Source organism: Poecilia reticulata, chromosome 9, assembly GCF_904066995.2.
Source record: "Poecilia reticulata chromosome 9, P_reticulata-male-v2, whole genome shotgun sequence".
Lineage (NCBI taxonomy): Eukaryota > Metazoa > Chordata > Actinopteri > Cyprinodontiformes > Poeciliidae > Poecilia > Poecilia reticulata.
In genome coordinates this window covers 12,552,284-12,580,263 of record NC_088838.1, presented here as the reverse complement: position 1 = coordinate 12,580,263, position 27,980 = coordinate 12,552,284, and the positions used below count along the sequence as shown (strand labels likewise).

The window sequence follows — 27,980 nt, the reverse complement described above, 5'->3', positions numbered from 1 at the left end:
ATCCCACCTGATTGGATTAGCCCCCTGTTAAATGTGCTATGATAAGGGCGGACCACTGCTGAGAGCCTCCGTAGTGTTGCAGGGGAGGAATCACGAACGCCATACAGGGAGCAAAGAAATTCCTCCATGGTGTTTTTATGTCTCATGTCTAGCTCTATTTCAGCTGCGTTTACATGATCGGAGGACAAACAGATTAAAAGTAGACTTTTAAAAACAACTTCTTGAGCGTCGTTGTCTCTGCAGAGACGTTTCTTATCGATTTAAAATTTCCTTTTCCTTAAGTGTTTAGAAAATGTATTGTATCGTAAAAGATTGCTTTATTGTAATGTGACTTTGCAAGGGCTTTTTATATGTATGCAAATCTTCATGCCTTAAACTTGCTAATTGCAGCAACTCTACCAATCAGACAGTAATTACTGGTATCCTGCCTGCCTTTCCTTCCAATGGCTGAGCAGCTAATTTGAGCTGCGGTTTAAACAGCTGGAAAACAGCATCCCGTGGCAAAACTGGAGGCCTGCGTTTGAGCATGCATGTGTGTACATCTGCGTTACTGCTCATATATGTGGTGTATGGCACTTTTCAAGAAAACGCAATGTTAGGTATAATGAATTTAACCAGTAGGAAAATCTGGGCCGATGTTTGTGTAACATAATATTCCCACAGAATGTATTCCACATCTCCTCCATCAAGCCCTCTATCAATATGTATAACAATATGCTTATTTTAAATGGATATGCATTGAGAAATCACATGATGCCCGGAATCATCATGATTTTCACCGCCCGGGTGGCTGACTGGCTCTTGTGAAACTAAGGTCTGTTGAATTTGCAAAGGTAAGACTTTCCGTAACTGAGAGGCCCCAATAGCTTCTGCTTTTAACCGGGAATGATCAAGAGCAGCTGGGTCAAAAATCCTGTTCAAAATCTGTAGCTACAGTGTAATCATTATTTCTGTTTCCAAAAAGTGCAATCCTGTTTCACAGCAGCTGCATTTCCATACACTTGATGTAATGTCACCTCTGCTCCAAATGTAAACAACTAACAATTAACAGGAAAATAGATATTTTTCTGTGTTATTTTTATGACTCATTTAATAATGGTTAAAAAGGAAGCAAATCTGGAATTGGCTAAAATCTGTATTGGGAGTATTGACAGGTAACAATTTTGCAAACACCACCAGATATTGGAAAATTGACCACACAGCTCTGCTCTTGTTATTTCCTCTCCCTAATTAAAATTGTATTAAAAGTGAAAGACTCAAGTGATTACAGATTTTAAAGCCCCTTCTATATTTTTCTTGTTGAGTGCATTTGTCAATAATCTAGTGATCATTTATCAACCATCAGTACCAATTCTCATTGATTCTGCTTTGCAATCATAAAAAGTTATTCTCAAACTGTATAGTATTTTTTTTCTTCTTCTTCTAGTCTTTGTTAGTTCATTCAGTAAAACCCTACTGGCACCTATTTCTAGCAGCAATGTAGACTATTATTGAATCAATTAAAGTAAAGCCACATGTCCACCTGACAGGCACTTAAGAAATTAGCGCTGAAATACAGGTCACTGTTAGCTAATTAACTAAACTGTTGTTTATGTAGCACATATGCTGTTACAAAGACGGTTAATCTCTAATGGCCACTGAGGAAGAAATCAGTGTGTTTGCCAACTCGAAAAAGCAGCTCTAAGTGTGTCTGGTTATTAAAAGAAACGCAGTAGGATGAGTAGATAGTGCAGCCCTGCCGCCTTGATAACTGTGATTATTAAAATGTTCGCTTTCAAAAAGTTGTTGCATTAATGGATTTTTTTATTTTTTATTTTCCCTTTTTGGAGGCTTGTTTCCTCTTTAACAGCTTTATGTGCACAAAGCTTTACTCCTCCATTTGCACAGTTGCTCTTCTTTTCATTTACACACAATTTTCATTTTCATCTCATCTCTTGCTCATTATTTGCTTATTTGTGACTTTAGCAGAAACAGGCCGAGAACACATTTCCATATACTGATGTGACAGCAAAGCTGTGTTGTAAACAACAGTAAATGTTTTTTTTTTTTTTTTTTTTCTGTTACGAACTATTATTGAAGAAGCGGCAACATTCGCTTAAGATTAATATCCGCCATGCTAAGGCGGGCAACAGTATTAGAAGACGTTTTCTCAGTGTTATCCGCCATGTTTTCTTCATCTGAAGCCATTTCCAAGAACGGCGAGGCTTCATGTGCCTGATGCTGGCAGCGAATGTGTCAGCAGAGGAGAAATCCTGGCCCAGGCAGCCACAAAAGAAATTTGGCAGAGAGTCTAATTACTGTACCTGTGTAATGGCCCACTGGCTGCTACTGTGGTACAGTTTCAAGCAAATTTAATTTGAACTTGAAATAGAGGAGAGGACTGAAGACTGAAAGGAACATTTAATGTGCTGCAAAAAAGTATTTATAGTGCCTTGCAAAAGCCTTCATGTCTCGGCAACTTTTCCACGTTTTGTCACGTCACAATCTGAAAACTTTAATGTATTTCACTGGGATTTCAGGGGCTAGAGCAACACACACACACAGTAAAGAGTAACTATGAGAATATTAAGATACACCTTTTTTTTTCAAAAATGGTTTTCAAATGAAACATTTTTATAGTGTTGCATGTAATTATGTATTAAAATATGTTATAGGACACCTGCAAATAAATCCAGTGCAAACAAATTTATAAGACACTTAAGTAGTGAGTAGAGTTTAATTGCATGTAATTTTATCTATAAATAAAGCTTTCTGCAAAGGCCTCAGAGGTTTTTACTATGCACATTTGTGAACAAACAGCATCAGAATGAGCAAGAAGCACAAGCTGATGCTGACAGATTGTAGATAAAGAGCAGGCTGCAAGCCATGCAGATCAAATACAATGCTCTGGTGAGATGTATCTTTTTTAATTTTTTTTTACTTGTAATCTTTATGGTGGTGGCAGCATCATGGTGTGTGGGTGCTCTTCTTTAGCGAGTTGTGAGTAAATTCAGGGAAATCTTTGAGGACAAATCTGTTAGAGGTCGCAGAAGACTTGGGACTGAAGTCAAAGCTGCAATAGAATGATTTAGACCAAAAATGTATGTGTTGGAATGGTTTAGTCAAAGTCCAGACAAAACTGCAAATGACAATCTGTGACAAGGGTTGCTCTCTATCAGGTGTGACTGAGTCAGACAAATTTTAAGAAAAATTGGGCAACAAAGATTGGTTGGAAAAAAACAAAAAACATTCTACAAATCGTTTTGAGCTGGAACTGCAGTGAACAGAGTTTCACTCAGAGGCGGCTGAAGTGGACGATAGTAGAAAAACATGTAATTGTAATGGTATTATTGAACATTAGGATGATGATGATGATGATTGTGATTCATTAATATTTTTCTTTCTCTTTCCTGTTTTCTGTCACTGCTGTGACATTTGTGATTGGACATGTTTGTGTAGCCGTAGTGCACAGGTACGTCGCACATTTCAGATTTGTGATTATTAAGATTTTCCTTCCTATTCAGAACTATTTTTGCGATTTTGAGATATCATATAGTATCTCAAAAAATTACAGTAAAAATTGAAGTTGAGACGTGACAAAATCGCGAAAATTCAAAGGACGTGAATACTTTAGTGAAGTACTGTTTTTTTTTTTTTCCATCTTACTACACTTGCAAAATTAATACAGAGCAACACGTTAAACTAACTTACAAGTGTTTTAGGATGCTTATTGAACACACAGCAGACCACTCCGTATCGGAGCATTATGTTTTTCTTATGTTCTGTTCAGAGGAGTAGTAGACAAAACAAATAGGAAAAGACAATAAACAGTCTTGTTATTTACCTTCAGCAATGACAAGGACCGCAATTTATTTTATTGCTTTGCAACGCCAACATCATTGGACAATTTTTCATTGCTGGGTTGCAGTGCTGGGAAGTTTCAGATGGAGGAGCAAAACATTCTTGAACAAGTTATTGCACTAGAGCCTAAGGTCTGAAATTAGTTCTAGATACATTTAAGAATTACACAGTGTGATTCATAACCTATTTGAAAAAAAAAAAGTTAGAGGACATAAACCAAAAAAAAGTGGCAGATCCTTTTTAAACCAATAAATAAACCTGAAAATCCCTCCATTTTTGTCTTTGCACATGTGTATAACATGAAAAAAATCACGAGGATGCAAAACACTGAGAAAATTGCATGACTGCATTACATTCCCGTGTTGACCAGGAATATAGTGTCCAAGTGTAAGCCAGGATACTGAATGTACTTGTGTGTGTGTGTGTGTGTGTGTGTGTGTGGGGGGGTGCGTGCATGTGTGTGTGTGTGTACCTGGCTCAGCATTCTCTGTCGTGCTTGTGTGTGCTCTCGTGGATGTCTTTGAGTCATTCTCATCCAGAGCAAGTTGTGAAAGCAAATTGTTAGCACATGTGGAGGATTTTCAAGTGTTTAGAATGAAGTTGGTTTCGAGAAGAAGCCGGTGGAGGTGGAGAGGGGGGTGCTGCTCAGCAGTCTGCAGACAGAGACAGCCCGCCTAAACCCCCCTCTCCTACCTTGGCTGAAACCAGTACCTTTTTTTTTTTCTACTCATGGGAGTACAGGTCAGAGGTCACGGGGGAAGATCTGTTTGATTGGACACAGGCCTGCAGTATCAAACGCGGAGGACACAGTAAAAGCGTAGACTGTAACATGACACCACCCCCGTTTGTGCGATGAAAGAGACATTTTCCCAGAAATAAGGTAACCGATAATGCATATTTGGTGCAAAAACACACACAAAAAAGAAGATAAACACAAAGCAAAACATGCGAATAAGAGGAAAAAGTAAACAAGTCCTACATCGCCTACCACCCAAACCCTGCCTTAATACATCCTTCCTCCCCCTCCTTTTTCTTTCTGGGGGTGGGGGTAAAATGTTCCAGAGACGGGGAACCCAGCACAATTTCAAAGATGTTTCAGAGAGTAAAGAAGGAAAAGTGCTTTTAATCTTGTGTAACCCTATAGGGCTCTAAACGAGAAAGGCTTTGGAGGAAGGATCCTTTAAAGGGGATATATAATCCTAATTAAAACAGAGAGGAGCTACCACTTTATCCTTAAGATTGGTCTTTCAGCTGTTGTGCAACTGTATTCTCCTTTGAGATTTCAATGTTTTTTTTTAAGTAATCCTAATAAAATTATTATAATACAAAATGGTAAATCAGGCATTTAACAATGTATTCCCCAGCTTCAAAACCAGAATCCGTTTATTGAATCCTGGTAGAGCCAACAAATTATTTTTTATTTTGGTAGTCGACTAATTGATGAATGTTTTTTTTTTTTTCAGTTGAGTCAATTAGTTACCGATTACTTTAATCGATCTTTGCTTTCTGTGGCCGCCGCTTCTGTTTTCAGTACTAATGCCCGTTTTACTGCGCATTTTCAAATGCAGGTCTCTTGCTCATCATTTAAGTTATCACACAATATTAAAATAACAACTTGTCAAATTAGTTCATGTGTTCTCTAATAAGTTCTAATTCGAAATCTAAAAACACTGGGGACAAGTCAGACCAGAACCAGATTATTGTCTACAACATTTTTCATCAATGTTTTTTGCACATTAAATAAACTATTAAACTGAATTAATCTGTCCTTGCCTCTGCACCTGCATCGGCTCAGCAGGGACTGTTGGTGCAGGGAACCCCGGGGGGGATTTGTTGGGGTTATCAGGAGGAAGGACCAGTGGGTGGAGGCTCCCCGCTGCTGTGGTGGTGTTTATGTGGGAGCTTGAGCCATGTTGCAGCATAGTGGGCTCCTAGCTGGTGGGCTGTGGTTTACAGGAATGTTCTGGTCCAGCTGTGGGGACTGAGCTGAGCCCTGGTGGGGGTCCTGTTCCCTTGAAACTCTGGGGTCCAGTCAGGTGGGATGGCATGAACATAGTGACCACAGCCAACTCCTTGATGTCGGAGGATTTATATTTTTTTATGAACAGTTCTTACAAGAACCGGTTTTAATGGAGTAAAGCATCTTTTGGAATGGTTACAGAAAGTTAAGAAATTAGTTTTTTAAAGGTTCGGTCTTCAAAAAAAAAAAAAAAAAAAACTACAGCAAATAATGTCAACACCATTATTTGAAAACATAGTTATCAATTGTGATCTTAGGTTTCAATAAAACAGAAAACAGAGATGAGAAATCCCATAAACTCTTTTTGGCACAGTGTAGTTGATGTTTCTATGGTTCTATCATACCTCAAATAATATTTTTTATGAACAATTTCATATAGTATAAGTGGTCTCCATTAAGCTATCATTGCAACCCTAATTACATGTTAATTATGATTTATTAAGTCATATAAGGAACCAACTCAAAATTTATGCTGCGATATTTTAGACCTTTTTAGTGTCGACACACCAACTCACAAACACAATACACAAGGCACCTTCATTTCCATTGATCAAGGTAATTGAGAACAGTCATGTCCCCCAAGCTCCCCCCCTCACCACCATCACACACACACACACACACGCACGCACGCACGCACGCACGCACACACACACACACACACACACGCACACGCACACACACACACACACACACACACACACACACACACTTCTCTGATGTCCTCGCTCATGAAAGCTCAGACATCTGGTCCACATACACCCCAAATCTTCATCCCCCATTCTCCTCAAACCTCCAGTACTTTTAAACCAGACAGATTCATGATAATGAAGCATTTGAAGAGTCTCATGAAAATGTAAGACACGTGTATAAGAAATATGTCAGAGTTGTGATTTGTGCTTAGAAAAATATATGTTTAAAATCTATTGAAACAAATATAAAGATGAACATTTCAATAATTCACACATTGGTCTCAATGCTGAACTGAGAGACAATAACACAAAACAAACTGAAAACATTACTATGAATACAGAGAATGTGATATTAAGGGACAGACTTTAGAAAGAGCTATCAGTTTTCTTGGAGATTAGTCACAAAGTCAAGATCGGATTCTCTTCAGAACATTTGAGGATTTGCATGAAGTTTTTGAAATACCAGAAACTGTCCAAATGTCAATGACATTATTTCTTAATTCCTTTAAGTTGGAGCATGATGTATCGATTTCTGGGACCTTCTAGCCTACTTAATGTTTTCAGACAGGTTTGATTTTATTGACTTCACCACAAAATCTGACAGTGGAGAAAATAAATATAATCTATTAAAAAAAAATCCCTCATTGTGCCTGAACTTTTATTAAAAAAAAAAAAAAAAAATCTTTAAAAAAAACAAGCCAGCATGTCAAAGTCAAAGCTCCAGTCCTAGTGAGCTCAGTATTTCAGTTTGTCTTGTCAAAATGTTCAGTTCCTGTTCTGTTCAGTGGTTTGTATTTATTCCACTTGGATGTTCACATTGACGATCCCGGCAACTGCTCTGTACTTCAGAATCATCACAGATTATTTAACGTGAATCCGGGGCTACACGCATTTCAAAACATTATGTTGGTATAAATTGCCTTTCCCCGCTCAATAAATAAAATCATTATTTGAAGACTGTGTTGATATTTAACACAGTTTGACTCCTGTCTAAGTAGTCAAGAACTACTCAGCAAAAAACACAATGTAATAAATCTGTAGAGGAATACTGGTTTTAAAGAAAAGAAAAAAACATGGATTGTTTTAGATCAAACCAGGCACAACAGCTGTCAAGATGATGTGGATCTAACTCACACTTTAATTTTCACCTGCATGATTGGGCTCCAAAACAAACTTATAGCCCAGAGACCCACATCCTCCTAAATCCGTCCCTGCCTGCATGTGCGTGTGTGTGTGTCGGGGTGTCCACGCACATCCACCCAGCACCAGAGGGAGTGTAAGTTACGTGTTAGAGATAAGAGATCAGACTGGGACAGATTTAATTAACAGATATCTCTCCCTAATGTAGATTCTTTTGGTTCCTTTAGATCCAACCTCTTTCGCTTATCCAACAAGAGAGAAAAAAAAGAAAAAAACTTATCTTGGATTTGCACTCGTCATAATGTGTTTCCTACAGCATTTAAAGAAACAGGAGCTTCGGCCTACACCTTCGTGTTGTACTTGCATCAGACACCAGCGGACGAGATTATTGCTCAAGCTTCGTCCCGGACATTTCAGCACACGGCGCTGTCACATGTATTCTATTTTCTGTTCTACAGCTGTTCTACATGATGTCTTTGAAAACCTGCTTTCCATGCATATCTGTGTTTGAGCATGTGAGTATAAATTTGCCCTCCATAAACTAAAGCTAATAGAGACTTGCCCTCCTAACTATCTCTCAAGGTGACCAGATTACTGACATCAATTAACACGTGTTCTGCTGGCCACATGCCCAAAGCACACGCTCTTCCTTAGAGGAAAAGAAGAGATCGTCATCCAATAAATCAGCAGAGGGAAAAAAGGCAAAGAAAAGTAAGTAAGACAGGAAAACAGAGATAACTCCTGCATCCTCATCTGAGCTGTTTGCCCTACAGCAGGTTCCACAAAGTCCATCACTGATACGCCAACAAAGCAAATAATGAAATTAAATGTAATGATTGTGGATCCTATAGATGCGTTTTACAGTAAGTACAGTCCTCTTAGTTATCACAGCCTAATGATCTAGAAAAATCCAATGCAATGAAGGGGAAAACTATTGACAAAAAAATAAATTTCAACACAGGAAGGTCAGGCACAGTTTCCTGAAACTTCAATGAGGCTCTCCTCATGAAGCCATAAAAAAAGAACAACTGTGCTCTCATACACTATGCTGCTAGAAAGTATCCAGTCACTGTGATTATTCGTTGCTGTGTTTTAATGATTTGTTGACAGACTTTGCCCTTTTGTGTGCGTGTTTGCATGTAAGCGAGCAAAGCTAAATAAATACAGGGATTGTTCAGCATGTGGTATGTCTGGACCCACATTTGGTTTCAATTTAGAAACTGGTTTGTTTGCCCATCCATGCAGCATCTTTGTGTGCTTAAAAAAGTTTTTTTTGTTGTTTTTTTTTTTTACAAGTTTGCTCTTGATTTCTAGTTTTCATTGCCTCACAAAAGTCGCGCTATCCCTGGAACATTTTAGATTTAGTTACATTACACCATCAAGCTTTATTACGATCCTGTGTGACGGACCCACACAAAGTACAGATGCTGCAAAGCGTCGACTCAGGAGGGCTCCAAACAAATGCATGCCACATAAGACATCCATTATTTTGCTTATGCTTCGCAATTTTGCACTTCCTCTTGTTGGTATATCTGATTAACTCCCATAAAAATAAGTCTGTGGCTGTAATGTGGAAAAGTTCGAGAGGTGCGAATACTTTAGCATGTATATAAAATGTATTTTTGGTACAATGACTCAACTAATTCTTCTTCTCTGCTCGTTACACAAGTGGTCAAAAGCTGGAGTTGCCTCAGTTTATGTCAGCCAGCACACAGCCCACTTCACTTAACCCTGTGGATTCAAAGTGTTGCACATCGTTATGGAGGAATGTGTGGACCCACGGCTTAGTGGCTTGTTTCAGAGAAAGCTCCAGAAGTTGTGCTTCTGTATCTTAGACTCCTCTTTACCAGTATTTCCCGGTTGCCTTTTGGTGTCGGGTTACTTGAAACTGGATGAGCTGCTATCCATTATGCAGGTGATGCGTCTTGATTGTCTTTGGCTTGATTAACTAATAATGATCAATCTCTTTTAGACATGTAAGACACCACTGGTACAAACTCAAATGTCATGGAGCTAAACAGTCTCCAGTGATCAAACACACCAAGCTAAATGTTATTGTGTAAAGTTGCCATGGGGAAAAACTGCAGCACTTCAGACACATTTTGAGCGCTGAAATAGACGTGTGTGTTGTGGACGTGTGTGTCCACAACACACACGTGTTGTGAAATGATATTAGCAGCGAATCCATTCAAATACATCCGCGCACACACAGCGAGCCCCATCATTAAAAGGACTGAAATACAATCCAATGACACATAGCACTCTGTTTAAAAGCATACTTTCACGAGGGATGAGGAACTTTAATTAACCTGGGTTGCAGATGGGAGGGAGGCAGCAGTTATCCAGTGGCCTCTGGCATGTTGCCGGTCCAGTCCTGTGACGTGTAATATATTCTTATGGACCTGAACTCAGCATCCTGCGCGGTTCCCGCTCTTCACAGACACATTAACCTTGCAAGAACGAACACCGATGAAAAAAATAAAAGAGAAAAAATATGGAAAGTGTGAAATTAAAAGCCTTATAAGAAGTAAAACAGCTATAACCGTTTGAATGCATATTTTATTATCATTTCATTCATTTTAATTGTCTTTAAATAGTTTGAAAAGAAAATGCAATCCTAATCTTGTCAGATCCTGGTTCTGTGGTCTTCTTTGTCTCCCTGGCTCTCCCATGCACACCTCCCCTGGGTTACTGACTCCAAGGACCTTAGACCGGCTTTCCCAGACGGTGATTTAAAATAACAATCGCATGCATATCAGGTTCCAGGCCTCTGAAATACATGTGAGATGAGGTAATGTGATCAGTCCAGCAAACCATCCAAGTCTTTTTCTCTGCTTTGTGCATGCTAGAGTACGAATGTGTGCTTACGTGTGTCCCAATTATCTATCTATTAAGTTTGAAGGTGATGTTTCATGTAGATCTGTTTCTAGCGAAACATTAAAATTGTCAAAAGTATAAAAAGTGCAAACATTTCTAAAGTTTACATGAGTCTGGGTGATTGCAAGTGATTTCGTTTCAGTACATCTCTTTGAGATCTTCAAAAATCTCACTGTTGCCTTAAATGGAAGATGTCAGACACTGAATGGCAACTGTTGCTGGTAATAAGTTATGTACCAAACTTTTTGGAATCCATTTCTGAGATCTCATATTATCACAAAGAGACAATATGAGTACTGAAGAAAAGGGCATAAGAACTTCCAGCAGAACGAGCATAACCAGCTGAATGGCAGATCAACAGAGGTTGCTACATGGCCAGGATGACCATATTGTGAGATTTTTAAAGTGTGCCTTCTCCATGTTGTTGGAAAGAAGAGTTAAATAAAAAAGTTCAGCGAGGTTTTCACCAATACAAAAAGGACTTCAAAATTTCTGGAAATAAGTAAAAATAGAAATAATTACAAGGGCTGTACAATATATATGTACAATTCTTAGATTTATTTTAATACAAGTAAAACTGGGTCAATATGAACAAATGAGGTTTATTTCTGGTTGTTCGCCTCATAATCAGCTTTTGACATAATTCAGTTGTTTGACGTGCTTAGGTGTTTCAGTTTTATGCACAATGTTGTTTTAAACAATATCGGCTCAAGGTGGCTTGAAAACAAAATTGCATAATAAAAATTGATGTCAGTACAACAATGAAGCACCATTATATAATTTCCCCTTTGGTTCAAAGCAGTGATATTTTTTTTTCTGTCAATGTTTAATGCTACCTTGAGCAACAGTGTTTCATAATTTCTGGACTTCTTTAGATATTTTTTTTTAGGACACTGACTTTTTCATTCCTTTTTAGTGTAATTTAAAACTCCAATTTATTTTCCTGTCTTTAGCTCCATGACTAATTTTGGTATCTACCAAGAGACCTAATGCCATTTCTGCACAGAATGAATAGCTACCAGAGTCTCAAATAAACAGATCAACATAATGACGATGCATCTGTCAGTTCTTTTATCAAGTATCTTCCTTTTTTCTTCTGCCCACAAATGACCCAGTTACCTGAAGAAAAGCAACAGAATCTAGAAAAACTCTTTTTTTTTCCCTTGCTTGAATGATTTATTCTTCGCTGACAACTAACTTCATTAACTATATATATATATATATATATATATATATATATATATAAACAATAGAAATGTTTTGACTAATTTAGCTAACTGGGCTGTAACTTAAAAATGGACAAAAGGCATACAAGGGCGCTTTCCAGTGTGTAAAAAAATGCATACACAAAGAAAAGAGAAATAATGAATCTGTTCAGTCAGTAAGAGAGCTCAGGGACTGTTTTCAATTAGAGCCCAAGTTAACAGCATTAAACTCTTACATGGTGTCACTGAGTCAAAATTACAACTCAGTTAATACCTCATAAAGTGGTCAGAGTTAACGATTGTGCTAAGAGACAGAGCCTTAATGTTACCCATAACATTAAAATAAGAAGTTACCTCACTGCACATGGGCAGGACACTTGTCGACCCTGCAAGTCCCAGTGAGTAAACACTAATAATAGCTTCCATTAAGCCACTCATGTGGTGGTGTGGGCCAGGCCTGTGGGGGCCATTAAAAATTCTGCAGCACAAGGCGTCCCCTGCCAGACCCATGCACGAGTGTTATGACACAGCTGGATGGCAGCACAGTGAGGTGATAACAGGGACTCATGGAAACAAAGAGCCAGAGGGACAAGCAATTAGAGAGAATAATAAAAGCAGCCACTGTAAAATGCAGGGAGGAAAAAAAAAGAACTACAGGTAAATGCTGCACCGTAGTGGACCAGAGCTCTGATTAGGAACAAGAACAGGAGAATCGTTTAGGTTTTTTTTTTTTTGTTTTTTTTTCTGAATTGAACATATATTACTTTGCAAAAGTATCCACACCTCTTGAACTTTTTCAAATTTTTTCACATTACAACCTACAAATTTAAAAGTATTTTTAGAGAACATTAAAGAACAAGCAGCGTCATGAAGACCGAGCAACATGGCAGACAGGTCAGGAAAAAAGTACCCAAAAAAAAAAAAGAAAATCAAAGAAAAAAAATAAAACATCTAAAACTTTGAGCATTTTTTGAGCACGATTCAATTTATCATCCAAAAATGAGAAAAGTATGGCACAACTGGAAATCCACTGAAAACACAAGCATAGAAATAAACAGACTGGCTGAGGAAAGAGGGAGAAGCAGCCAAAGTGAACATAGTAACTTTGGAGGAGCAGCAGGGTTAGCACCATGCTACATGGCTTGTACTTGTACAGCCCTTTATCTAGTCTAGAGAACTCCAGAGCTCTACACTACATTCACTCATTCACCCATTCGCATTCACACCCCGAGGACACGACGACTGAGGCAGATGGATTGAGGGTTTGAACCGGCAAACCCACAGGTTACAGGACAAACTCCTACCTCCTGAGGCACGCCACGTCTGAACTTTTAGGCCTTCGAGCAAAATGCTGCGAGGAGGAAACTTAAATCCAATTGAGAATTTATGATATAACTTCAAAATTGATGTTCAGACACAGTTTGAGCTTTTCTTTTCAAAGAAAAATGGGCAACAATTTCAGCCTGTAGATGTGCAAAGCTGGCAGAGACATACTGTAAAAAGACTTGCAGCTGTGATGAGATTCTTTAAAGTATTGACTCAGGGGGACTGAATGCATTTGTATGACATATTTTAACATTTGTTTTTAATATAAAATACTTAATTTTTTTTTTTTCACGGCTTTGCACTAATTTATCCTGATCCATCAACCATCCATCCATCCATACATTTTCTTTACACCCTTGTCCCTCAGTGGGGTCGGGAGGTGCTGGTGCCCATCTCCAGCTAACGTTCCGGGCGAGAGGCGGGGTCATCCTGGACAGGTCACCAGTCTGTCGCAGGGCGATCCATCAACTAGTTAACAGAAAACATTAAATCTGATATTTTAGAAAGACAAAATAAGTTTAAGGTGATCTAATACTTATAAACAGACACTGCATAGTGTCTTCTTTTAGATGAATTGTGGACTTTTCAAATAGGCATGCAAAAAAAAAAAAACATTACAATCCACCTAATTATTTTATTTCCATAAAACATTTCAAATAAAAATATTAGAAAGGAAAAGAGCCAGAACAGAAAGCCAAAAGCACATAAAAAGTAACTCCATCTGAAGCCCTTAAGGCTTCTTCTCTGTGATTCCCCACCTCCCGTTTGAGATTTTTCCAATTCCGTTCTATCGTCTCTCAAATTCCACCCGTTCCCTCCTCCTCTTAATGCCGTCGCTAAACATGCGCCCCTGGTTTTAATCTCACAGTAACACGTTTGTCTCACTGCACAGACAGGACCAAAATCGCTCACTTCTATCCTCCCACACATGCCCCTTCCTATTCTTCTGGCCACTTCTCTCTCATGACAGGTACCTTTCAGTTGGATAATCATTGCTTAAGTAGCCATTTTCCAGTTTCTCCCTTCTATTGAAAGCTAGCCATGTAGAAAAGGCAGAGCCTTGTAGGAATGGCTGCTAATGGGGCAACAGACAAGTATTCCCCATTTTGTCAGGAGGAGCTAAGGAGAGGAGCCTCTTATCAGTGAGCCACAGCCACAAATATTTCACCAAATTAGCGTTTCCTTAACACCTACCCCCATTTTTCAAGTCACATGTTGTTCCTTCCGCCGTTCATAGGTGCATGCAGCTTTTTCTCCACCTTCTAAATTCATAAAGTAAGTGAAAAACCATGGACCCAAAATAGCCTCTCCGTGGTAACGTGACTGTTTCACAAAACACGTCAAACAGAAAACAGAAATGTTGAGTGGGACATTGTAAGAGGTGTCATTGTAGTAAAGTATTTCATTATTTTATTGAGAAGTTAATGAACTGGTGTTGCATTTATATAAATATTATCAGGTGTTTATTACTGTATTTAAGTTATTTCAACAAACATTGCAGATATAAATACTCTTAAAATTATGAATTTATTAGTTTGTGGCACTTTTGTCTCTCAACCCTTTAAAAGGATGCTTTGGATTTAAAAGAGGTTCTGTGAAAATATCATGAGTAATAGGTTCCTGGCATGTCATATCCCAGTATTTGTCGGAACGTGAAGTATTCCACAGAGCAACGTAACGCAATTAGTCAGACTCTTGATTTCCATGAGCTTAGCAATTAAAACAGCATAAGTCGAAAATGTTTCCATTCTTCCTAAGCAACACTGCTTGCACATATGATTTACCCAAACTTTCACAAGACACCGTTGTTGAGTTTGGTGCCGTTTACTCAGCCAAACAAGTTACATTGGTTGAGGCCTCCGTCTGTAGCTACCTGCCCGTCAGCTGCATTCCTGTGCTTTTCCAGGTTTCATAGTTGCATGTGGATTATCCTGGCAGACTCAATTGGAATAACACCACTATGAGTTTCTTTTTTAACTTTAGAAGAATTGTTCAGCTAAGAAAACAGAGCAGATAAAACCACATGTATATTGTATCCCAGTGATATAAACATTTTCTGTTTAAACTGTTTTAAATTGCTAAAGTCAGCTCAGACAGTTGGTCAATGCCAGGTTTGTTTTACTTTTCAAGTTCAATAACCCATCTTTGTACCAAAGGTACGAGAACCATTACCGATAACTTCGCACAACCTCAGTTTAAAAAAAAATACCCAAGTGGTCCCTTTAATTGCTATCAGGTCTTTCAGATAGCACCTTCCATATGAGCCCAGCTAAACTTCACCCAGTGGTCTAACTTTATCTGTAATTTTCTGGTCTCTTTCATTCCTCCTTTTTAAATGCTGGACTTGTTTTCTCATCTTCTCACTTAATTTTTAGATAAAACATTGAATCAGTGTGTGTGCGTGTGTGTGTGCGTGTGTGCATTAACTGCTCTTTTTCTTTCTTTCTTTCTACCATTTCCCCAAACGTCCCTACACATCCTGCAATCCATGCATGCATGCAATTAAACTGCAATCTCCTCTGGTGCACCTCTTTCTCAGCCCCATATGTTGTTGAGTGGTAAAGCTGTTGGGAAAGAGAAGTGTTAACCTCCGCTCCAAACCGCAGGCAGAAGGGCTGCATTCCTGCCTGAGTACTCAACGCGCTGTTTATCTGCATCCATGCACTCTGTCACCATGGCAACCCCAACCAAATACACTGACTGGCCTGTTCAACTGTGTTTAATTTTTTTTTCCATTTTTTTTTTCTTTTTGATTTCATCACTGGGCTCCCATGCTCGCTCTCAGTAAGGTAAACAGAGAGGGGAGCCCGCACTCAGCCAAGCCCGCTCAAGTTTATTTTGAGTCTCCGCCCAGTTCGGTCCATGACGATGTTTCACCATCCACTCTTTTTTTTTTTTTTTTTCACATCTTGAAGAGTGGAAAGCTCTCAGGATTTTTTTTCCTTTTTTTTTTTGTGTGCGTATGTGTGTGTGCGTGTGCGTGTGTGTGTGTGTGTATGTGTGTGTGTGTGTGTGTGTGTGTGTGTGTGTGTGTGTGTGTGTGTGTGTGTGTGTGTGTGTGTGTGAGGCAAAAGAAGACCGGGTCTGTGGTTTGAGTTGGGCTCAGCTCACATGAGATACGACGCCCTAAATAGTTTCAGAGGAGCGTGTTCGCGGCGCGGCTTATGACATGTCAAACTTAAAGAGGAGATTTCAGTCTTGGAAAAAAGTGTGGCCTTTTGGGAGCGGGGCATATTCATTATTTATCTGTTTACACACTGTTGTCACCACCAAAGTAAACATTTTTTTCCTCATTTTTGACAGCAAAAACACACACACACACACACACACACAGACGCAATCACAATCTATCATCTCGAGGAAGTCCGTCGATGGCGGCGAGATGAGCCCTAAAACTCACATTAACGGCCGAGGATGTAAGACAACACTTTGTTCTCTTAATTAGCACTTCTTTTCCTCCATTCAGCTGGTGTTCCAGTGGTTGACTGTTCCTTTATTAGGCAGGATTCCATCTCCAGCTTTCCAATAGGCACTTAACTCCTGCCTAATAGAGGATTTTCCCACACTTCCTCTGACAAGCCATTCAACTGAGAAGAGTTAATTTGTTTCTAATGCTTGGCTAATGGAGGATTCTGATGACAGGAATTGAGTTTTTTGGGGGGTTAGGTGGGAGCGGGTGGCTCTCGTGGGTTTTTCGCAACCTAAATGGAGTCTAAAAGATTACTTTTTTTTTTCACTCCCCTGAAAAACACACTGGACAGAGAGTAAAATGGAAACAAAAAAGAGATAGCAAGTGTGCCTAAGTTCATTCTTGTAAATTGTACAGAATTTTGAGCGCTATAAGAGCCACGCTGAATTTTGAGGCAAGAAAGGGACTCCCTCTTGCAACGGTGCATACATTGTTGCCCTTTTTTTCCCTTCCCCTGTCAAAGAAAGACTCTCTGGGACTATCTCAGCCTAGCAGTGGCCAGTCAGTTAGCGCCTGATTGACAGCCTGTGGCACTATCAACTGTCCTGCTGCACAGCAGGAGTGTCAGGGAGGGAGAGCAGAGGCTGAGGGTGAGGACGAGCGCAGAGCCGTGCCAAGCGAAGGGGATGAGGCTCAGCAATGGCTATCTGGAAGCAGCCCAAATATGGCTCTTCTAATCAATCTAATTCCGTCGGCAGGCTCTGGCCTTCTTTTTCAGACATTTCGCTGCGTCAAGATAACCTTATCTTAACCTGCCACATCCTTTACAATTAGCACTTTCTCTGTGGGCGCACACGAAACTCTCTGAGACACACACAGCGGCCAGCTGTCTCGTTTTCACTCGCGCAAACTCTAAACTAGTACACTGTTGAAATAGAGACAATAAATATATTAAAAAAATAGTTGTTTCTTGATTTATTTATTTAGTCATATTTTGCATCAAACTTCATCATATTTTATGGGGATTATACACACACATAAGTGTGAAGTGGATTTTTTTTTTTTTTTGCAAATACTAATCTCAAAAGTGTGGCCTGCATAAGATTTTAGCCCCTGGCAATTCCACAGTGGATTGTCAGGATGGTGTGTTCAGGTTGATACGAGCTAGATTTTTGTTATTTCATGTGTTTGCTGTGTCCCCTCTATGGCCTCTGGCAAAGAGAATTCAAATGATTTTTCTCTCATCAGCGGCTGTTTTTGCCGCTCTTCATAAATGATTTGTTGCATGCTCAAGTAAGAGTCCTGTCCCAGATTATTCTCTCTGCAGTTCCTCGAGAGTTGCCATGGATCTCTGCTTCATTTAATACCCTCTTTGTGTCCCACCTGTCAGTTGAGATGAGTGGTCATGTATTAGTAGGTTTGCGGTTGTGCCATGTGCTTTCCTTTTTCAGGTGATGGACTGAGCAGTAATAAGTGAGATGATGAAAGACTGAGAATTTGTTTTAGAACCTAATCTTGCTTAAAACATTTCTTGAGTTTTATCCCTCATCTTTCTGCTGTTCCTTGGCCTTCGTGAAGCTGTTTGTTTGCTAATGTTTACCTAACGTTTGACCTTCAAGCAGCATCCAATCAGCTGATAGATGTGCTAGATGTTACTTCATTTCTATTTTTTTTTTCCAGGTTTACAGGCGATTACAAATGCACGCCAAACTTTTCGGGTTTTTGTTTTTCGATGATTTGTGACTTATGTTATTCTCTGCTTTGTGTTTCTCTGTCACATAAAATGTAGTTTTAGTGTAAACTTAATTTTTTTTACACTAAAAAAATTAGTTTTTTAGTGTAAAAAAAACGACATGCTTTTGAACTACGTCAACTAGACGTAGATCAAATTTGACATTTCTACTGAAAAGTATAGGCCTGGAGTTATTTATTGTAAAAGAGGAGGTGTGTCAAGAATTTGACAAGTACTTCTTTGAAATCCTGTTTCCACGTCTTGTGCTTTGTCTAATTTCTCCCATAAAGTCCATTACAGCTGTCAAACATTTGGCATGGTCTGGGAATTCAAGTGCATCCGCTGGGACGATGCGTGACAACAGCGTGAAAAGGCACGCTCAGCTTATACTTCACACCTGTGTTCTGGAAGAGCAAGCAAACAATACAACGCATCAAAAAACAGTGACAGATATTCATCTGAGCATTTTAGGAGGAAATTGCGTGAAAGACGGCAGCGGGTAATGGAGGTACAAAGGGCTGTGGACTCCTGCTAGAGCATAACATATCATAGCTAACTCAAAGGCTATAAAGATGATTTAATTAGCTCACACTCAACATGGTAGCACTCAGGACGCCTGTTCTACGGGTTTACTACTTGAAGTAAAATGTTTACCGATTACAGTGCCTTGAGCGCTTTTTACACTTTGTCACTTCGAACCACCATCGTCAACGCTTGTTACGTGATAAACCAATGCAAAGTAGTGCGTCATTTTGAAGTGGGAGGAAAATCATGCAATGTGAAATGCATAAGCGTTCACCCACTTTAAAACAAACCCACTATAAATGAAACCCAGTGCAACTGCTTTCAAAAGCCACCTAATTAGTGAGCAAAGTCAATACCCATTGGGTGATGCTCTTTGAAAGACGCAGATTTTTCCTAGAAAACATTAACGAACAAATAGCCTCAAACAAACAGGTTTGTGGTTCTAAAACAATATGCTAACCTTTGAACAGATCACAATTTTAAATAGCAAAGAATGTGGCATAGCTGCAAAACTACAAAGACTTGGTTGTGTGCCTAAAGTTTCTGGAACAGTGCATAGAAAGAACTTGTTCAAGAAAAACAGGTGAAATACTCCAGAAAAATGTGAAGAAGCCAGTATGATTAACTATGTGGTTTATTTTTCATTGCTGCATTTTTGTGTAGCCAAGACCCTTAAAGTTCTCGCAGTGGGAGAGAAATCCCAACAAGGATAGTCTAACAAAGACTTCAGCCCTTTCCTTGTTATCTCTTGCCTCTAAAACCTGTTTAGATTTCAGACACCTTTTCTGCTCTCTTCCATGAAGTCAGGGACCCGAGTTGGCTATCGATCCGCCGCTTTAGCGTTTAATGGCTGTGCATTCGATGTATGTTTGTGTCTGTGTCAAGAATAAATGAGGGTGTGTGCTTGTACACCTTTGTTTGTTGTTGGCAAAAAATAGGTGCACGCCCGCGCATACACACCAACAAACCAGTGGCGACTGAGGATAATTAGGACCAATAATGAAATGCAGAGGGCAGAGTGTGTTTACCCCACAAATCCTGATAACCAATGTCCTTGAAGTCTATCACTGACTGAAGGGTGGAGATATAGAGCACGGTCAGCACAAAGAAAAGTACTCTGTCAACCAAAACATTTAAAGAATGTGTTATTTCCTTTATAGGTCTTGACAAATGTGCTTGTAAACAGTGCTTATAATTGCATTAAGGGGAACATTTTGCAGAAACCGCTGCATACAAAGGGGCTGCTACTCAGTTAAATTTAAAATAAGCTTCTTTTAGACAGGCTCCAAAGACATTGTTCATCTCATGTGATCACGAGGAATGCATATTTCAGATTTTAAGCTGCAGTACTGAAACAGGTGCTTTGGATTACCAAGTCCTCCTCTCCATTTATCACAGGGTGTTATTGCTGTCATTATATGAGAAGAGGAGTAGGTTGTCAGCCTATCACAGAGCCAGCACATAGGCAGACAACCGTGTACACATAATCTTTGACCTACTGGCAGTTTTGGAGTCACTGGTCGCCCATTATGCATGTTTTTAGCACGGAGAATGCCAGAGGACATGGAGCAAACCCACACATGCACCAGGAGACCATCCAAACCTCACACAGAAGGACTGAAGTCCTGATTTGAAGATTTATTGTTCTAGCAGTGAGGTGACAGTGAAAACCACTGCTCAGCTGTGCCACCTGGGGTCAGCAGGCACCTCTTCTAACACTTTCAGAATTACTGACAGAAGACCAACCTGTTTTTTTCCACATTATTGTTCATGTTTGCATTACAATAGGTTAATGTAGCATCTGAATAGGGTATTTTTGTTAAATGTGATAGTTCTTTCTCGGGTGGGGTTGCAAGCGGTGTTGGTGACTATGTTCAGCGGTCAACAGGTGAGAGGCGGAGTACACTCTGGACAGGTTTTTACATATTTTTCAAAACTGTCACTATTGTTGAGACAGATAATCTGTGAAAAAATCAAACTCCTCCATCTCCCACCAGAAATGCACTGCTCCCAGTCAGAAACAACCAATCAGAGCAAGGAGGAGTGTCTTACTGCTGTTAGTCAGGCTCATGTATACGCTGCTCAATGTGCTTATGAAGAAGAAACAACTTATCTATCATCATAGGTGGCTATGCTAACTAGGCTGAGCATTTGCGGCAGGCTCTGCTACTGGAAAGAAGCTGTAGCACAGCAGAGAACAAGGGGGAGGGTGTGACCAGCACATACACAAGCATGACTGACAGCGGTAAGACCTTACTCCTGGCTCTGATTGGTTGTTTCTGACTGAGCGGTGTATTCCTATAGATAACACTGGGAGAAGGCAGAGGAGCTTGATTCTTTCAGATTATTATATTGACACAACATAGTGACAGTTTTAAGAATGCCACTTACAAACAAAAAGTCCTGTTTTTTTGGTTTGCTTTTGTATTTAGCTGCCTTGCTTTGTCTTTTATGTTCTTATGTCATTTTATGTTTTTTTTTACCATGTGAAGCACTGTGGTTTTCTACACTGCGGTTGTGTAAAGCTGCATAAATAAATGATTGACATTCTTCATGCACAAAAGATCAACATTGCACCTAGAGGTTGAAATGCATTCAGAATCAGTTAGGATTCGGCACCCTGTCTCTCAGCTTGATGCAGAGAAACCTTATGCTTTCTGTAACCATGAACACATTTTAGCATAGCTCTGGCGGGACGTTTGACCTCTTCTTCTCAGGTGTGTTCTAGCTCATTTCAATCGGAGTGGCTAAAACTAAGCGAGGCTCTCTGTCATTAAAACAACAGTCAGTTCTGTTTTTAACCAATAATCCTATGAAGGTCTCATGTTGTCCTTTTACTTGTTAGCCAGATTTAGCTTGGAAATCCTTGAAACTCACATACAGTATCAACCGTGACGTCTTTTACTTCAAACCACTTTTGTTTTCAGATTTTGTTGGAACTCATTTTGTCAGTCATTTGATATGAGAGAATTCCCTCTTCCTGCAAACATACTTCCACATCGTCTATATATGATTCCTCATTAAATTTGCATTAAATTCCAAGACTTCAAGCAATGTATATAAAATATTTTTCAAACACTTTCAAACCTGATCCCTGCCCTTGTAGACCCCACATATAGTCCATCCTCAATGCTTCCTATTATTATCCTCCCTGAATCTTGTCAGTCCTTCCTGCCAGCTGTGAGGTCATGGACCCAGATGGACACAATGTGGAACCAACTTTTTTTTTTTTAATTACATTCACCTTTGCTTTTATTATAGACCTAATGTTGTTAAAAAAAATTCACCTCTTTAACTTAAAATGTACAATAATATCAATAATGCAAAATATATTTATTCTTTAAAGCACCTTTTATTTAAAGACTTTTATTAGTAGCACAGGGATTAACACACATTTAATCCAGAGCATTTTGCCCCTAAATCAACACCACAGTGGCAAAAAGGTAAAAAAAAAAATAAAAAAAAAGATTAAAATAATTGATCAATTTACTCAGGGCCCAAACTGATCAATGAGATACATTATTAAAAGAAGGATATTGATCAGGATGGAGGCAGGCAGGGTTAAAATGTTTACCGCAGCATAGAGACCAGGATCAATTGTGCAGCCAATGCACTTGAATAGAGCCCCATACGGATCGATGTCTGATGGAGCAATAGGGCATATGGATCTGCCAACTGTCCACTGTCCCTTTGTGGCAGATGAGGAATGAAAGCAAAAAAAAATAAAAAATCCTGAGATACAGTGAAGATCAAATGAGACTTAGCCCATCTCTGTAGGAGAAATACATACAGAGGTTTTCTCAAAGAGAATATGGGAAAAGAATTGATTCAATGAAAGTCGAGTGCATTGTTCACAAATTGTCCGCAAATCTGGGTTACATTATTTTATTACTGTTTAATCTGAATTGTTTTTCTAGTCATCAGTCATTTTTAACTGCAGCTGATCCTGAAACACGTTAGCAAAAACGTACAACTCCAGGTGTGGATGTGTGCTGGTGTCCTTACCTGTTTATACCTAATAATACATTTTTCTTGTGCACACCATATATGTGTGCATGTGACTTTAAGGGCTATTGATTCTGGACACTTCTCCATCATAGGTTCAAGGAGCTATTTTCCACACAAAAGAAAGCTTTGAGGAGAGAAAAGAGAGGGGCAGAAAAAAAAGAAACAGATTTTAAAAAGTGCTCTAAAGAACAGCAGAGCAGTGGCTCCTCTCTCCTCCCTTCTTTTCTGCTCCTTTCTTTGCTGCTATAGAAAGGAACTGAATGATTGTAGGGTGCAATAGAGGAGGGGGGGTTCTGAATAGACCTCCACGCTTTTACAGATTTCCTCTCTCCCCACCATGGAGGACATCTGACCTTTGAGGGGGGAGAGCGAGGGAGCAAGGGAGAGGCAAAGATAAAGAAGGAGGGGTAGTTGGGGGAGAGAGAGAGAGAAAGAGGGAGGCCAATCATAATGAAAAGTGGTAATTCCTTAGAGAGAGTGAGAAAGAAATGTCTAAGGGCCAGTAATGAGATCGTCTGACTAGCGGGTTGCCATAGAAACCAGCACAGTATTACTATACGCCACAATGTATGAATGAGAGAAAGACCATCTATTGTGGCTACAAGTGGACGGGTCAGAGAGAAGAATAACTGTAAGCATGGACCATTGGAGGGAACTCTGGGTTAAATGGGAGATCTGTTATGCTACTACATTTTTTTTCTTTCGGTTTCTGGCAAGCGCACACACACACACACACACACACACACACACACACACACACACACACACACCTCAACACGCACACATGCATTCACACATACAACACATCACCTCACAAATCAAATGGGACGAAATAAGACCTTGACATAATAAACTATGAATTCTCCAATTTTTTATTTATATTTTTTTCATTTTTAGAGATTAGGCTTCTCAAATTATAAACTGATAAAATAACCTGTAATAACTGTATATAATAAAATGCCCTCACTATTTTATTAGGTTCGCTTTGCAAGTGTAAGTTGGACAGACTATTACCTCAAGAACTGCCTTCGTTCTCCCTATATGTCACCAATTTATCTAGATGTCAGAAACAACATTCTTCCAACATTTGGTACCAAACTGACATGATACTGTCACACAGCTGCTGCAGATTTGTCAGCCGTGGCTCCATAATCCCAATCTGCCATTCCACCACATTCCAAACGCGCTCTGTTGGACTGAGATCTGCTGACTGCGGAGGCCACTGGAGTACACTGAACTCATTGTCATGTTCAACAAGCCATGCACTGTCATGTATGAACTTCAACAGGTTGCATTTACCACATCCAGAGGCCCTAAATGCAGTGAGTTCCTGACATGCAAGTGTCTGATTGGCTAGTTGTGTTACAAACGATTGAGCTAATAAAGTATAGAAAAGTATCCAGCTCGGATGTAATCCGCATTGTATTTTATATCTAAACTAGAAATGATTAAATATAATCCAGACTAACTGACTGTGAAATATCACCTTAATTTAGCAACATAAAAAGCTTCTATGCTAACTTCAGTGTTGCATTGGATAACCGGGGGACCATGATAACAGCTAGCTCTTACTTCAGCTGCTGAAAGCAACTGGAAAAGCACTTCACAAAAAAACTCAGCAAAAACATTGCAGCACTTTAATACCACAGAGTGTCATGGCACACCTCGTACCGTTGACAGTTTTACGTTTTTCTTTCCAAACTTTGCTAGTTAACAATTTCTCTCTAATTACTTTAAATCTTAAGACACTTAAGGTGACGTATTTATCACTAGACCTTGTTATTCCACACATACCAACAGTAATACCAGAAGAGCTTTGCTGTTATCAAGTGGTACTAATCCCCAGTTATATATAAGAATTTATTTATATTGAAATAAAATATAAGTGAGGATATGGGGGGTTAAGTGTATGAGTGCCAAGATCTCCACATCCTTCGAAGGCCCAAGTTGAAGACAGGATACTGGTGGTGATTCTCTCATCCACTTCCTCAGCATCTAATTTGCCATCCATGAATGCAGGTGGGAAGCAAGTTGGTGATGTGCAAGGGCTGAGTGTGTTTTTCAGCCATTCACTCGTAGTGCTGCAGATCTGATTAGTGCGGTCTCTTAACAAAGCCTGCTTCAACCACCTGCTCCCACTCAATTCCTTCAGCCTCTGATAAACTATCATCGCTGCAGATTAAGACTAATGATCTTCCTCTCTGTTGAAGTCCCCCCCTGCTCTGTCAGATGCATAAATTTGCGTATAGAAAAACAAAAAAAACAAAAAACAAACAACATTTACCAAAGAGACACAATATTAACTCAAAATGTGCTTTAATGCTGTAAATGCTTCATTATATATTTTCGGTAAAACTTGCCTTTTTTTTTTTTTTTTAACCTAAGTGTGTTTGTGAGACACCGGCCCACGAGCAACGAACGTTTCCTTCCTCGGAGGAAGTACTGGTTCATGTGAGCCCCGGAGACAGGAGGCCGTGTGGGTCAGTGATAATCATACTGAATGGACAATGCCGCAGATAGGTTTGGGTGAGCTAACACGCATGCCTGGGTCTGATGGGGAAAGCCTGCAGGAACTCGCCGTGAATACGCACTCAGGCTGCGGGGTCAACAACAAAACACCCAGATAAGAAGTCCAGACACACCACTTCCACTTTTTAACTTTGTGTGTTAAGAGAGACAGAGAGAGTGTGTGTATGTGTTAGATTCATGACAAGGAAACAAAGGCAGGGTTTTGAAAAAGAATAGGCTAATATTATGCAGTGTAATTCACAACAGCCACGTTCAGTTGTATGTGTGCATGATTTTGTTTTAAGGGTACATTAGCAAAACTAATCAAAGAAGATTTAGGAATAGCTGCATTAAAGACGTTGTAACAGTATTAACTTAGTGTCGGTATGCATGTTTGAACTGGAAGCTGCTTTGATCCTCGTGGTGGTGTGATGTAGAGGTCTCCCACTGCAGGCCTCTAGAGCTGCGGCGGTTTTTAGACACAGCCCTGCTCAAACACAGCTGAATCACATAATAGAATCACCTCTTCAGCATGCCGTCCAGCCTGGCAACAAACTATTTGTTTGATTCAGCCACGTTAAAGCAGCGATGCATCTAAAAGCTGCAGGGTGGCAGCTCTCGAGAACTGGAGTGGGAAACTTCTGGAGAATCTTGGCTTTGTTTTTTTCTTTTTTTAAAGACGTCATCAGGGAAGGATGAAGGGAGGAGAAGGAAGGGTGGACCAAGGGTGGAGCAGTCATTGCTACGCTGATTTAAAGTGACAAACTGACCTCCTAGGACTCCTCCTGTTCCAGTTAATTGATGGAGCCTTTAAATAAGTATCCCATTTAATCATCAAGGGTTAAAATCAGAACAACTCACAATGACCAAACTGTTTTTAGAAAAATCATGTAAAGGAATATTATTATTCAGGCGATTTTTAAAAAAGTTATTCCAGTAATGCAAAGGATTAGAAATGTTATCAATATGGGTAGATACAGGATTATGAAAACTGAGAAAGCACCATGAAACTGTCAGGACTGTCAAGAAAAGTTCAATTTTGTCAAAAATGTGCATAACTTGAAAAGTAATCAATGTGATATATATATATATCTGTATTCAGACAGACTGTATTCAGTGATGTAGCAAAAATTGCTTGATGCTTAATGTTTAATAAATCACATAACCAGGGCATCATCAGGATGTCGTGCTTTCCAAAAGCAGAGAGACGGACATAATTGTCATTTCTATCTGTATTCTTATCAGCAGTGGAGCGGAGGACACAGTCTGCCCTTCCTTGTCCCTGTGACTACAGACTCTTTTAGGAATTTGGGGCCACTGTTACCATTGTGCTGTCCTGCAGGAAGTATGGTTCACTGCTCACTCCCAGCATTCAGTGGGTTTCCTGTGTCAGGTTACCACGTCCTGTGTTTATTTTCTTTTCTTTTTGTCTGTATCCACCCTATAGGATTTTTATTTTTTTCCAGCATCCAGAAAACCACACAAAAGAAGAGGATGGCACTATCTCATCTGTTGAGATTTTAAACAGGCATTCTTACATAATGATGATTTCACTTCATATATCACATAAATGTTGCCGTTATCTGGTATCTCAAAAGTAAGAAGTGAGCTAAGCTAACGTTAAAAACGTGAACCTCACACACCAATAAGGTGTGTGCAGACGAGCGAAGAGCGTCGTGTTTTAAATACCCAAGAGCCTCGGCTCTGCAATTCCTTCTCAACCGAAAGAACCCCAATCAATTTCAAATTAAGCAGTTCATTCAGTGGACATTGTCTTTGACAGATAAGCTTGTTACACCTTGAGAAAAAGACTGAATGAAATACTTTAGAACAATCTCTTCAAAGTAATTATGGCCCGGCTTTTTTTTTTTTTTTTTTGACTCCCCCTCCTCCCCCTCCCATCGTCTCTGCTCCTTTAAAACAAACAGCTTTGGAAAACTTCGAAGGGTGTGATTGATAGAGAGCATGAATGATGTATAAAGTCTATTTTGCTGGGATCAATAGCGAATTTCATTAAAACACTCCCAGCACACACACACACACACACAGAACACCTACTCAGAGCATTGTGTTGTTTTTCTGAGACAGAGGCCGTCCTATGTACTTGGGACGAACACGGCGTGGTGAGTGCGTGTCTCTTATGATCTTAAATCAGACCCTCAAAGTGGGACTAATGCTGAGTCTCGCACTTTACCGTAACTTCCACCGATAAGGCTTGGCTTCCCACGTTCCTCCGCACAGCGTTCACCTGCATGCTAAGCACTGACCTCTCCACTTAAGTAACACAGCTCCTCTTCATTTACCTCTGAGAGATTCCCCATGAGGATAGCTCACCTCTACTGTCCTTGCGCCCACTCCTCTTCATGCCCGCAGTGATGACTACGCCGCTCGTGTGTTCGCACGCCGCACCGTCGCAGCAGAGGTGAAACCTGAAAAGATGAGTCGGATGTACATGAAGTGTTTTAAATGCACACGCTCACTGAGCGCTGGAGACGGTGCCTCCAGATGACAGAACGCCAGAGGAAACCCTGGAAAAGTCGCCGGTCTGTCACGGGGCAACACCAGAGAGGGACAGGGCAGTGAAGTTCAAATTAGACATTTGAAGAGGCAAAACGTTGAAGAGAAAACATTAGTGGATGTGAGGATTAATTACTTTTTCACCGGAAAAAAAAATACAATGGCAACATAAGGTTAACAGGTA

At 39.7% G+C, this 27,980-nt stretch overlaps 1 protein-coding gene across 5 annotated transcripts in view; it reads right to left on the bottom strand.

Annotated features, from left to right (window-relative positions):
- LOC145552774 (uncharacterized) overlaps positions 1-27,980 on the bottom strand; it is a 131,649-nt gene that overhangs the window by 11,290 nt on the left and 92,379 nt on the right. For all 5 annotated transcript variants that reach the window (XR_014088880.1, XR_014088879.1, XM_081610555.1 and 2 more), the window contains one exon: positions 27,614-27,708. Coding sequence is in view for 3 of the 5 variants with exons in the window: in XM_081610555.1 (XP_081466681.1) it covers positions 27,614-27,708 (95 nt within the window). In the remaining 2 variants the exon portion in view is untranslated. The remainder of the gene's footprint in view (positions 1-27,613; positions 27,709-27,980) is intronic.